The sequence below is a fragment of the Syngnathoides biaculeatus genome, chromosome 12 (assembly GCF_019802595.1).
Source record: "Syngnathoides biaculeatus isolate LvHL_M chromosome 12, ASM1980259v1, whole genome shotgun sequence".
In the NCBI taxonomy this organism is placed as follows: domain Eukaryota; kingdom Metazoa; phylum Chordata; class Actinopteri; order Syngnathiformes; family Syngnathidae; genus Syngnathoides; species Syngnathoides biaculeatus.
The window spans coordinates 25,329,613-25,343,707 of NC_084651.1; the positions used below are offsets into that span (position 1 = coordinate 25,329,613).

The 14,095-nt window shown below is 41.6% G+C and overlaps 1 protein-coding gene across 11 annotated transcripts in view; it reads right to left on the reverse strand.

The window, feature by feature from the left end:
- The window catches only part of ltbp1 (latent transforming growth factor beta binding protein 1), a 183,492-nt gene that overhangs the window by 66,309 nt on the left and 103,088 nt on the right, over positions 1-14,095 (reverse strand). For 7 of the 11 annotated variants that reach the window (XM_061836278.1, XM_061836281.1, XM_061836277.1 and 4 more), the window contains 3 exons: positions 13,407-13,529; positions 4,412-4,435; positions 3,824-3,991 (listed from right to left, as the gene is read on the reverse strand). In XM_061836278.1, the coding sequence (XP_061692262.1) occupies positions 3,824-3,991; positions 4,412-4,435; positions 13,407-13,529 (315 nt within the window). The remainder of the gene's footprint in view (positions 1-3,823; positions 3,992-4,411; positions 4,436-13,406; positions 13,530-14,095) is intronic. The other 4 variants (XM_061836282.1, XM_061836279.1, XM_061836280.1 and 1 more) reach the window with 2 other exon arrangements.

Sequence of the window (14,095 nt, forward strand, 5' to 3'; positions counted from 1 at the left end):
CATCTGACCACAAAACCTTCTCCCATGACTCCTCTGTATCTGGGCCTTGACTTGTGCTTGTTTAAGCAGGGGAGCCTTCCGTGCCATGCATGATTTTAAACCATGACGTCTCAGTATCTTACCAACAGTTACCTTGGAAACGGTAGTCCCAGCTCTTTTCAGGTCAATGGCTAACGTGGGTCATGTAGTCCTGGGCTGATTCCTCACCTTCTAAGGATCATTGAGACGCCACAAGGTAATATCTTGCATGGGACTACACTCCGATTGAGTTTATGTTTAGCTTCTTCCATTTTCTCATGATCGCTCCAACAGTGAATCTTTTTTTTCACCAATTTCTCTGTAGCCCTTTCCAGCCGTGTGGAGTTGTACAATTTTGTCTCTGGTGTCTTCGGGCAGCTCTTTGGTCTTGGCCATGTTACAAATTTGAGTCTTACTGATTGTATGGGGTGGAAAGGTGTCTTTATGCAGCTAATGACCTCACACAGGTGCATCTGATTCAGGATAATACATGGAGTGGAGACAAATTTTAAAGGTGGACAAACAGGTCTTTGAGGGTCAGAATTTTAGCTGATAGACAGGTGTTCAAATACTTATTTGGCTGTATCAGACAAATAAATCGTTAACAAAAATCATACATTGTGATTTCTGGATTTTTCTTTTTAGATTATCTCTCTCACAATGGACATGCACCTACGATGAAAATTTCATACCCCTCTATGATTTCTAAGTGGGAGAACCTGCAATACAGCAGGGTGTTCAAATACTTATTTTCTTCATTGTACACAACCAAGGTAGGATCAATTATGATAAATTCTGATCTTTAGTGATAACATTGTTATCAGCTTTCCATATTCAGTGGATTTACTGGAGTTCATATGATGTTCTTGCACTCTTCAAGTTGGTGGTTGTAATGACTTCCTGTTGTTCAGGAATGAGGTATAATCTACAAGACTGCATTTCTAATATTTGACAAATAAGATAACAGTAGATGACCAAGTAAAGTTTATGCATAAATAGATGACTGGCTTTCCGACAAAAACAGAACACACAAATTATTTTGGATAAATAATCGTTAAATACAATTCAATATGTTTGAATGTGACACAGTTCCTTCTCATTGCAAGAACAAATCCCAAGTCATTTTATCTAGTATTCTGAAATGTGAAAGAAAAAATAGAGAAAAAGGGTCAGTGGCAAAAGTATAGAACTACTGTACAGTGAAAAAGGACGGCACACAAAAAAGCAACTACTAAGCCAAACTGTGAAACCCATGCAGACAGAGAATCAGAATTAAAAATAAATATGTAAATAAAAAGTGTGCTAGGGCTGTCAACTCTGTAAACAATCAGAGCAGCAGAATTTACAAAATGGATGGGTTGTCACTTGTTGGGGAAACAATTGCATGGTTGGCCATTTAAACTGGTTTTAGACATTATGTCTAGCCTGAGCTCAAAGGTCTGAAGAAAACGGTTTTTTTTTCTCTCAAGAAGGTACCATTTCCAACAAGGGGGGAAAAAACATGCAGCTTCTGAAAAAGGTATATTATATAGTTTATGTTTATAATCGACAGATGGAAAAGGTCTATGGATGTGATTTATTATTTATTATAAAGTGATTCCAGAGCTCAGTTTCAGGGTTTGAATTACTGTGCGTCTGCTAATGGGAACCAAGCTTCTACAGAGAGTGATCGCAGCCTTTGTTTGCTGAAATTAGCCTGTTATGAAGGGGATGATTCAATCACATAAAAATGTAGCATCGCTCACCCCGCTCAACTACTGTGAGGCCAATGCTGAGCATCGCTTTCGTTACAATGACCAAGAACAGTAGAACTGGTGGATGGGTATTTTTGTATTACTTATGTACATTATGAGAATTAGGACCACTCACACCAGAATCTATCAATAATCACAACAGCCCACTCACAAACATATTTTAGGAAATGGGCATCTTACAAAAGGCTAATTCAGTGATATACAGTGCCTTGTGAAAGTATTTGATCCTTGATCTTTTCAACCTTTCACCACATTTCAGGCTTCAAACATAAAGATATACAATTAGAATTTTTTGTCAGGAATCATTAATAAGTGGGGACACGATCGTGAAGTGGAACAAAATTTATTGGATATTTTATACTTTTTTAACCAAAAAAAAACAGAAAAGTGGGGTGTGCAATATTATTCGGCCCCTTTACTTTCAGTGCAGCAAACTCACTTCAGAAATGAGGAGGAATGAGGATCCTTGAACGATCCAATGTTGACTTATGATGATAAATACAATCCACCTGTGTGTAATCAAGTCTCTGTATGAATGCACCTGCTCTGTGATAGTTTCAGGGTTCTTTTTAATGTGGAGAGAGCATCATGAAGACCAAGGAACATACCAGGCAGGTCCGAATTACTGTTGTGGAGAAGTTTAAAGCCAGATTTGGATACAAAAAAGATTTCCCAAGTTCTAAACATCTCAAGGAGCACCATGCAAGTAATCATACAGAAATGGAATGCTAACCCTATCAGACGACTGCAAATCTACCAAGACCTGGCCGTCCCTCCAACCTTTCACCTCGAACAAGGAGAAGACTGATCAGAGATGCAGCCAAAGAGGCCCATGATCACTCTGGATGAACTGGAGAGATCTACAGCTGAGGTGGGAGTGTCTGTCCATAGGACAACAATCAGTCGTACACTGCATAAATCTGGCCTTTGCGGAACAGTGGCAAGAAGAAAGCCATTTCTCAAAGATATCCATAAAACATCTCATTTAAAGTTTAACACAAGCCACCTCAGAAACATGCTAAACATGTGGAAGAATGTGCACTAGTCAGATGAAACCAAAATCCAACTTTTTGGCCACAATGAAAAACGATTTGTTTGGTATAAAAGCAAAACAGCTCCTCACCCTGAACACACTATCCCCGCTGTCAAACATGGCGGTGGCAGCCTCATGGTTTGGGCCTGCTTTTCTTCAGCAGGGACAGAGAAAATGGTTCAAATTGATGGGAAGATGAATGGTGCCAAATACAGGACCATTCTGGAAGAAAACCTGTTGGAGTCTGCAAAAGACCCGAGACTGGGACGGATATTTATCTTACAACAGGACAATGATCCAAAACATAAAGCCAAATCTACAATGGAATGGTTCACAAATAAACGTATCCAGGTGTTAGAATGGCCAAGTCAAAGTCCAGACATGAATCCAATCGAGAATCTGTGGGCAGAACTGAAGACTGCTGTTCACAGACGCTCTCCATCCAACCTCACTGAGCTCGAGCTGTTTTGCAAGGAAGAATGGGCAAGAATTTCAGTTTCCCAATGTGGAAAACTAATAGAGACATACCCCAAGCGACTTGCAGCTGTAATTGCAGCAAAAGGTGGCGCTACAAAGTATTAATGCAAGGGGGACAAATGATACTGCACGCGCCACTTTTCAGGTTTTTATTGGTTAAAAAAGTCTAAAATATCCAATAAATTTCGTTCTACTTCACAATTGTGTCCCACTTGTTGTAGATTCTTGACAAAAAAAATGTAATTTTATATCTTTATGTTTGAAGCCTGAAATGTGGCAAAATGTTGAAAAGTTCGAGGGGGCCGAATACTTTCACACGGCACTCTAATTTTATATGTGGTGGTTGATGGGTGGGAGATATCTAACTCTTGAATTATGACACAAGAAATTAGTGAGTCAATTCTCTATAATAAGTCTGCGTTAATTTAGAACAGATATGGTATAAACCTGATAATGAGTGGTGGCCTAACTCTTTTTTACGCAAGGGAGAAAACACACGTTTTTGGCCATGACGACGATCTAACCCAGATGGAGGCCTTACCTGTTCCTGGAGGGGGACATTTGTCACAATGAGGTCCCCAAGCTTTGCCCACACTGCAGCAGCAGAGCTGTTTGCTCAGCTGAGCAGACACTGGGTGCAAACACTGCCGCCCTGAGCTCACCAAACGGAAGCAAGCCCCCTTCTCCTCTTGGTTGGCAGGCATGTTGGCTGAGGAGGTGTGTAGGAGGTAGACAAAGAGGAGCAGAGCAGATGCGATGGAAGAGGTGCGCCAGAGTGTAGGAGACACACAAGGGGGAAGATATGACAAAGTAAAGAAATGAAGAAGTCCCCTTCACCAAAGCAAACTTGCCTCAAATGAGAAATATATGGATCAAACATGATATATACATTGTTGTAAAATACCAGACTGCAATAAGAAAAGCAAGTATTTATGGTAATTTGTCATTCCTCCACATCTGGTGACAAAACTCAGAGCTAAACACAAAACACATTCAAACAGAACAGAGCACAGATTAAACACTGTCGGAAACATGCATTACAGCCAAACACTGGTTGAGATGAAGGCATGCAGAAGGGTTTAGTTTGTGCTTTCCAAGTAAAACGCTGCAATTGAACATCCCCACATACCAATGACAGCTGGAATTGTTCTCACTGGAACAGACAAAATATATATTTTTTACAGGCTTACAGAAAAGGCTTTTAAGGTCCAGTATTTGATAGTTACATAATGGATAGATAGATATTTTATTCATCCATAAGTTATTCACTCAGTATTATATAAAACATTTGAAAATTAAATTAATTACACCTTTATCCAGCTCCTCACCTAAATGGGTTTTTCCTTGGTACATTCATCACGCATTTCTGGACTATTGTTGATGGTTTTACTATATCAAAATTACTGTTGTGAAAACATCTCCAACAAGTATTTTACGAGGGCAACATATGTCATAATGTCTTTCACTGTTCGGTTTTGCTGACGGTCCATGTGATTGAAAACCCCATGGACTCCTTAAATCCACAGATCTAAGTGTGTTGTTTGAAAAACTGTTGCATGTAAAGCTAATTAGAATCAATTAGGTATATCACATTAATTGGACACGCTAAATTGCCTCCAGGTGTGATTGTGAGTGCGACTGTTGTTTGTTTCCTTGTGCCCTGTCATTAGCTGGCAACCAGTTCAGGGTGTACCCTGCCTCCTGCCCGGTGACAACTGGGATCGGCTCGAGCACTCCTGTGACCCTTGTGAGGATAAGCAGCTAAGAAAATAGATGGATGGAGAGGTATATCATGGTGGCATGGTGGATGACTGGTTGGCACATCTTCCTCACAGTTCTGAAGACTTGGGTTCAAATTCAGTTTTGCTTGTGTCTAGTTTGCATGTTCTTGTGGGTTTTCTCCGGGTACTCTGATTTTTTCCCATATCCCAAAAACATGGAGGATAGTTTAGGTCATCCATCCATTTTCTGATCCACTTATCCTCGATAGAGTAGCAGGCATGCTGGAGCTTATCCCAGCTATCTTTGGGCAAGAGAGGGATGCACCCTGAATTGGTTGTCAGCCAATCACAGGCCACATATTGACAAAACAAATGTTTGCACTCACACCTATGGGCAATTTACAGGGCAACCTACCACACATGTTGTTGGAATGTAGGATGAAAATAAGGAAGAGGAAACGAGACTACCCACAGAAAACCCAAACAGACACGGGGAGAACATGGAAATTCCACACAGGCGGAGCCAGGATTTGAAGCTTAACCTTCGGAACGGTGACAGTAGGTTAACTGAAGACTTTAAACTGCCCGTAAATTTTAATTTGTTTGTATGTGCCCTACGATTAGGCTGGCGATCTTTTCAGGGTGTACCCTGCCTCTTACTACGAGTCAGCTTGGATAGGATCCAGCACACCTGCGACCCTAGTGAGGATAAGCAGTGTCCAAAATGGATGGATGTACAGACCCTTTCCAAAAAAATTTGATCTCATGGAAAAGTTTATTTATTTAAATATCTTTTCATCCATTTTCTGAGCTGCTCATCATCACGAAGTGCACGGGAGTACTGGAGTCCATCACAGCTATCATCAGGCAGGAGGCGGGGTACGCCCTGAACTGGTTGACAGCCAATCGCAAGGTACAGAGAGACAGACAACATTTGCACTCACAATTACACCTAAAGGCATTTTGGAGTCTCCTATTAATCCATGTTTTTGGGATGGGGGAGGAAACCGGAGTGCCCGGAGAAAACAAACAGGCACCAGGAGAACATGCAAACTCCACACAGATGGGGCTGGTCCTCAGAACTGTGAGGCTAATGCTCTAACCGGTTTCCACCGTGCCGTTGTCATACACTAATCATCTACTATACTCAATGCACCTGCACAGGTTTCCCCCCTTACATTCGCCAAGTTTGTCAGAAACATACGAGGAATGTGTCTCCGGTAATTGGAACTGCTGTTGTACGACATATATGATGACAACAGATGACAACTCGTCGTACAGGGACCGGACAGCCCTTATCAGGGGGTTCAGTACCCCATACTTTCGAAGGACCCCCACAGGACTCCCCAAGGGACACGGTCGAATGCCTTATCCACATCCACAAAACACATGTAGACTGGTTGGGCAAACTCCCATGCACTCGAGGATCCTGCCAAGGCTGTAGAGCTGGTCCACTCTTCCACAAACAGGACAAAAACTATATTGCATCTCCTGAATCTGAAATTCGACTTCCCTGCAGAGCCTCTTCTCGAGCACCCCCAAATAGACCTTACCAGGGAGGCTGAGGAGTGTGATGCCCCTGTAGTTGGAACACACTCTCCAGTTCCCCTTCTAAAAAAAGGGGGACCACAACCCCAGTATGCCAATCCAGAGGCTGTGTCCCTGATGTCCATAGGATGTTGCAGAGGCCGCAGAACATCCAGAGCCTTTAAGAACTCTGGGCAAATTTCATCCACCCCTGGGGCCTTGCCACCAAGGAACTTTTTACCAGCCTCAACCCCAGAGTCCACCAGAGCTTCCTCAAGGGAAGGTGTGTCACTGGAACTAAGGAGTTGTCAGAAGTATAGTATAGTATAGTATAGTATAGTATAGTATAGTATAGTATAGTATAGTATGTAAGTGGACAATAAATATACCCACACCTGCTTGGCACCTCTCACTGTGGGGAACTCCAGATTGGAACAGAATCCCAGCACTCTCAAGAGGACTGATACCAGAGCCCAAGCAGTGTGTAGGGGAGGGTCTAACTAGATCTGGTCGGAACTTCTCCACCTCACACACCAGCTCAGGGGTCTTCCCTGTCAGAGATGTGACATTCCATGTCCCTATCGCCAGTTTTTGTAGCCGGACTTGGATCGCCAAGGTCTCTGTCTTCGGCTACCGCCGAGCGCACAATGCAACTGACCCCTATGGCCCCTCTCATATATATATATATTATATATATATATATATATATATATATATATATATATATATATATAATATATATATATATATATATATATATATATATATATATATGAGATACCAATAAAGCTGAAAACGGGAACTCATAAAACCATTTTCCAGAAAATATGGCTAGGATAACATTACCCATATCCAAAATATAATAAGGCAAACCACAGGGATTGACCACTTCAAACTTGCCAAACTAGTATTTTAGTTTGTATCTTTGAAAGAACAACTTGCTTGCAATAGAATTTGTGCACCATGAAAAGTATGTTCCTTTGTCAACCAGTTGCTATATTTAACACTTTTTAAATGGAATTTGGATCAGATGTTGTCTCCTTTCCATAAAAAAAGAAAATTGGATGTACAGTACTGCTCCAAATAGCCTAGTTTATCTATTCGTGGAGAATATTGTTGCTTAAACATTTCTTCTTTCAATCATGTGCTGCTGTGGGACTTTTAGTAAAATAAATATACATCTATATATTGGTGATTAGGTGCAGAATTTTTCAAGTTTTGAACTAATGCACTGTTGTAACTGAGACAACAAGACGGCAATATGTCTCAATGTCTCAATCACTAAAAGTGCTTGGGCAGCATAAGGAGAGGATAATGTTCCTGCAGAAGTCTATTCAAAAAGATTTTCACAAGATGACTATAATTCGGCAAAAGCTGTTATTTGTGCTTGGCTTTAGTTGTCAATATTTGTGACACCACATCTTGCCAGCATTAGGCTGAGATAGGCTCCAAAATAAAAGAAACATGCAGGAGTAAAGCAATGGTCCATGATCACTGCACGTTTTCAGCCCACACTTATCACCTGCTATTAACCACAGCAAATTGCGTTGGCGTTCCACAAAAGCCTCGTAACCAAAGGCAGACCATGTACTGTACAGTCTGCTTTGGACTGCATGCTTGAGGAGGGATGAGATTATACAGTAAAAAGCATGCCATTACCCATGCACTATTGTAAATTCATATGGATTGCATCAAGCATGTTAAAAGCATTTTTCATTATCTTGTTTATGAGGATGTCAAAGTCTAAACTGTACATATTTCTCAGTTATTCAGTCAGAAAATCATATTATATTAATAAATCAATGTTTTTAAATGATGTTTCAAATCAAATCAATGTTAGATTTTATGTTAATGATAACGAAGAGCTAACAATATTTTACAGTACATAAAACCTATTTGTGGACTTTGAACTAAAACAAACGACATGAGTGATGTACTTCTAACACAAGAGCAAGACATTTACCAATGACAGAAATTCTATTATTCTCTTTGTCCATCCACCCATTTTTTTCCCTGCTTTAACGAGGTCAGGGCAGTACCTTTAGAAGGGAAGCCCAGACTTCCCTCTCCCCAGCCACATCAACCCGCTCTTCCGAGGGGGGATCCCAGGGGATTCCTGGGCCAGCCGGCGCACAGTGTGTGACTATGGGTGAGGGTAGGAAAATAAGTAAATCGGTAAATTCAGAGCTTCGTCTTTCGGCTGAGCTCCTTGTTCACCACAATGGACCAGTACAAAGGCTGCATCACTACAGACACTGCACCCGTCTGGCTGTCGATGTCCCATTCCATTCTTCCTTCACTCATTAACAAGACCCTGAGATCCTTTAAGTCCTTCACTTAAGGCAGGATGTTATCCCTGACCAGTGAGGGACATTCCACCCTTCTCTCCTGAGGACCATGGTCTCAAATTTGAAGGTGCTGATTCTCATCCCAGCTGGTTCACATTCAGGTGTGAACTGCTCCAGTGAGCGTTGGTGATCAGAGCAAGCCAACAGAATCACATAATCTGCAAAGAGAAGAGATGCAATGCTGGGGCCAACAATGTGGACCTGCGCCTGGAGGTTCTGTCCATAAAAGTTATGAACAAAATCGGTGACAAAGGGCAGTCTTGGTGGAGTCCAAATCTCACCGGAAACGAGTCAGACTTACTGCCGGCAATGAGGACCATACTCTGAGACCGTATTGTACAGGGATCAAACAGCCCGTATCAGGGGGGTGTGGTACCCCATATTTCCAAAGCTCCCCCAAAGGACTCCACGAGGGACACGGTCGAATGCTTAGCCAAGTCCACAAAACACGTAGACTAGTTGGGCAAACTAACATGTATTCTCGAGGATTCTGCTGAGGGTGTAGAAAGGTCCACTCTTCCATAGCCAGGACAAAAAACATCTTGCTTCTCCTGAATCTGAGATTCGACTTCCCTATGGAGCCTCTCCTCTAGCACCGTTGAATAGACCTTACCAGGGAGGCTGAGGAGTGTGATCCCCGGTAGTTGAAACACACCCTGCGCTCCCATCTTAAAGAGCAGGACCACCACCCCAGTCTGCCAATACAGAGGATGTATCCCTGATGTCCATAGGATGTTGCAGAGGCCCCCATCGAGAGCCTTTAAGAACTCTGGGCAAATCTCATCCACCCCTGGGGCCTTGCCACCAAGGAACTTTTTACCCGCCTCAACCCCAGAAACAGGAGAGTCCACCAGAGCTTCCTAAAGGGAAGGTGTGTCACTGGAACTAAGGAGTTGTCAGAAGTATAGTATAGTATACCACAGGCACAGACCATATAGCCAAGATCCCTGGCTTTCGTCCACCGCCCAGCTCAGACGCACTCAACCCTTATTGTCTCCTACCACTGATGGTGAGCCCATGGGAAGGGGGACCTACATTACCCCTTCGCACTGTGCCTGACTGGAGCGGAAGGGTGCAGGTCTGGCCACCAGGCGCTAGTCCTCGAGCCCCAGCTCCAGGCATCTTTCCAGAGGGGTCCCCAGTGACCCGCATCTGGGAGAGGGAAAACATGACAATATTTTTTCTCACAATAGGGGTCTTTGGGTCGGCACGGTGACTCAGATGAAAAGTGTTGGCCTCAGAGTTCTGAGAACTCGGGTTCAATCCCAGCCCCGCCTATGTGGAGTTTGCATGTTCTCTCCGTGCCTGCGTGGGTTTTCTCCAGGCACTCTGGTTTCCTCCCAAATCCCAAAAACATGCGACATTAATTGGAGACTCTAAATTGCCCCTAGGTGTAATTGTGAGTGCAGCTGTTTGTCTCGATTTGGCCTGCCATTGGGTGGCAACCAGTTCAGAGTGTACCCCACCTCCTGCCCGTTGACAGCTGGGATAAGCTGCAGCCCTCCCCGCAAACCTTGTGAGGATAAGCGGCTAAGAAAATGGATGGATGGATGGATGGATGGATGGATGGATGGAGTCTTTGGAGCCGTGCTTTATCTGGTCCCTCACCTTAGACGTGTTAGCTATGGGTGACCCTGCCAGGGGCATAAAGCCCCAAAGAACTTAGCTCCTAGGATCTTGAAACACACAAACCCCTCCACTATGATAAGGTGAAAACTCGGGGACGGGTTTATTTTTTGTTTTCATTATTATTATTTATGATTATAATTAATGTTTTTTTTAGATAGTTGCAGCATCAGCATTTGGGCCTTCTTTATGATGAATACATGAAAGTCTTGATACCAAGATGATATTGTTCATCTATTGAACCAGCTATCAATCTAGAATATGATCCTCAGTTTGTTCTCCTGAAGGAATACAGTTTTAATTGTCATGGTTATGGTGGTAGCTGGATTCCCCTGATTAGGCTTGTCTATGCACAGTCTGGAATTTGCTTATGTCCTCTGCAAAACAAACGTGAATAAGAGACGTCATATTTAGATTAGCAGTAATGCAGCATGGTTTATCCATGTTTTTTTTTAAGTTTAAACTGAATTATAAATCAGGAAGTAAAAGACACTTTGATCTTTAAATTACATTTAAGATGATGTGTAATTTTGTAGGCTCAATATTTTCTTCTTCTTCTTTCGGCTTGTCCCTTTCGGGGTCGCCACAGTGTGTCATCTCAGATGAACGCACATATATATATTTGGCACAATTTTTATGCCGGATGCCCTTCCTGACGCAACCCTTCTCAGGGAGTGGAGGCCCCAGTGGGATACGAACCCACAACCCCTGGTTTACCAAACCAGTGCTCTAACCACTGAGCTACAGGGCCTCGGCTCAATATTTTCAATACTAGTAATTTCAAACTCAGACCAGCTACACCTTATGCGTGTTATTAGGAGAAAGCACCACCCTTTTATGATGGAATCTTGATTGACCATAATCATTAAAGATCCATCCATCCATTTTCTTAACCGCTTATCCTCACAAGGGTCACGGGAAGTGCTGGAGCCTATCCCAGCTGTCAACGGGCAGGAGGCACGGTACGCCCTGAACTGTTTGCGAGCCAATCACAGGGCTCATCGCGACAACAGCCGCACTCACAATCACACTTAGGGGGAATTTTGTGACCAATTAATGTTGCATGTTTTTGGGATGTGGGAGGAAACCAGAGTGCCCGGAGGAAACCCACGCAGGCACGGGGAGAACATGCAAACTCCACACCTCAGAACTGTGAGGCCAATGCTTTTCCAGCTGAGCCACTGTGCTGCCATCATTTAACATTACCAGATTATTAATAATAATTGTGCCTGCACATGTCAAACTGAATAACCTAAAGTGATTCAATATTGGTTTGATGAAACTGCTGTAGTATTGTCAAAGTGCCTGATGTTTAGACATAAGTGTAGCCTCTATCTTTGTAAACAAAACTGGTTTGTCAACTGGTTCATCATTTTTATAATGAAAATTTTTCGACAAAATAAACTTGTAAATATTAAATATGACTTCTGCATTCTCAGGACTTTAGCAGCATTGCTGCTCCTGCTGAGGAAAATGAGATCATTTGGTGTGAATAGACATTCTCTTGACCTTCTACCCCTCTTTCATTGAAAGTATAAAAACACTTTCATTCATTTCCTGGTTTCAATCCGACCTACAAGATAGGTCACAACTCCTTTTCTTCACTTAAACCTGCTCTAAAATCATCAGACTTCTTGTTTGACCTTTGTGTGCTTTTTTTGACCAGCAATGAAAAAACATTGCTCACAGGATCTAACATGACCTTCCACACACGTTACATCCTATGTAGGAGTTGCATCCACCAAGAAGTATGGTGCACTATCCACACTGCAAGTTATAAAGGAGGAGGTCCACTTTTGTTCCCACAGCAATCCGAACACTGAGGATTGACCCCTCCACTGTCTCAACATCATTGTCCGGGCCCCTCAAAAGACTGAATGCACAAAGAATGAATGAGTGTAAAGTATTCCAATTTGTGTTTTAATGTTATGTTATGTTTTATGTCTTATGCTGGTTGATGTTTGAATGCCATAATGTTGCTTTTTATCCCTTTTTAATTGACCTGCGGGGACAAATAAAATAGGGTTAGGGATAGGGGCTTTGAAATTAAATTTAATCTAATTGCAAGGTAAATATCTCAAGAGCTACAGTGGTCCTATGTACTCCTGCTATAGTGCCTTTTTATGTTCTTTTTGCAAGCTTTCCCTCTGCTTGGATCGGTATTCTCTTGCTCAATCTGTAATGAATTCACTCTTATGAAATAGAAATCCTGACAAAAAGAAAGTTATGTAAACTTGTTGTTGAATGCAGTTACTTTGACCAAGGCTAAAGTCTCAATAATTAAATTAGTAACTTTCCACTAAATGTTTTGTTTCATTCCTTCAGTCTTCAAAAATAAATTCCATATATATATATATATAAAATGCAATTTAAACTACAAGGAGGAACGAGGCCAATTTGATTTATGTATTTATTTTGATTTTAAATAAATGGCCCCTATATTACATTATTGATTATAATGTCCATTGCAACCACCATATTATCGATACTGTATAATGCTGGATTAAGTTAAAAGAGTAATCAAACTGAAGATCATTCATAAAACCAATACTCTTGAGAGATCATGGTGATCATAATGAGTATAATAAATGAAAACAAGATTTCATTGAATAAATTACCACTGAGTAATCAATTAAATGGAAAAAAATACATTTGCATATTGTCACTGACAAATGAAGTCGCGTTGTAAGTTTTTTTTCTTACAGAAAAGCTGGTTTTGGTGTTGTTTTGGTCTAGAATAAAACATTTGTCGAGATAACGATGGACTGTTATTACAACTACTATTTATTTTCATTATATATTTCTTATTAATCTTGTGGCCAAAACAAGAATAATGAAACTACTGTACATAATAGACAATTATAACATAGTTTGTACTGCAATAGGAAACTGTTACACTTACATATGCATGTGGTGAGTATGGGGTCGGGGATGTAGCCAGATTTGCAGATGCATCTATAACTGCCCACAGTATTCAAACAATTTCCATTTGAACACACGCCCTCCAGTTGGCACTCATCAAAATCTGTGAATAAATAAGATCAATAAGCTCAAAAATTATAAACATTTTAAAGCCCAAATAATGGGAACTGATACAACATTGCTCATTTATGCAAGTACAGGGAGTCCCCGGTCTACGACTGAAATCCATTCCCAGAGTAGCGACTTAACTTGAATTTTGATTTAGTCGGATTTCACCGTTAAAGGCAAAATTTACAGTGACCCCTGGGATTGGCTCCAGCATTCCCGTAACCCTCGTGAGGATAAGCGGCTCAGAAATGGATGGGTGTTGTTACTTCATGTAAAAAAACTAAAATACATGAAAGTAAAAAATATATAAGATGCTTCACTTACTATTAGCAAAGGGAGACTGGGATGACAAAGGATTAAGGGAGGCTGCGCACAGCTCTTGCTAAGTAAGCAGGTGCAGATAGCTGTTGCTAGTTGTAAATTCCACCTTGGTGTCCTCTCCTTTCTGCTCTTTCAAAGTTAGGAAATGCACCTTGCCTTTTCCATTAATGAACATGAGGCTGATTTTAAGCCTACATTGATTCGGATCATCGATCCGTAACATAAGTAATCTTTCCATCT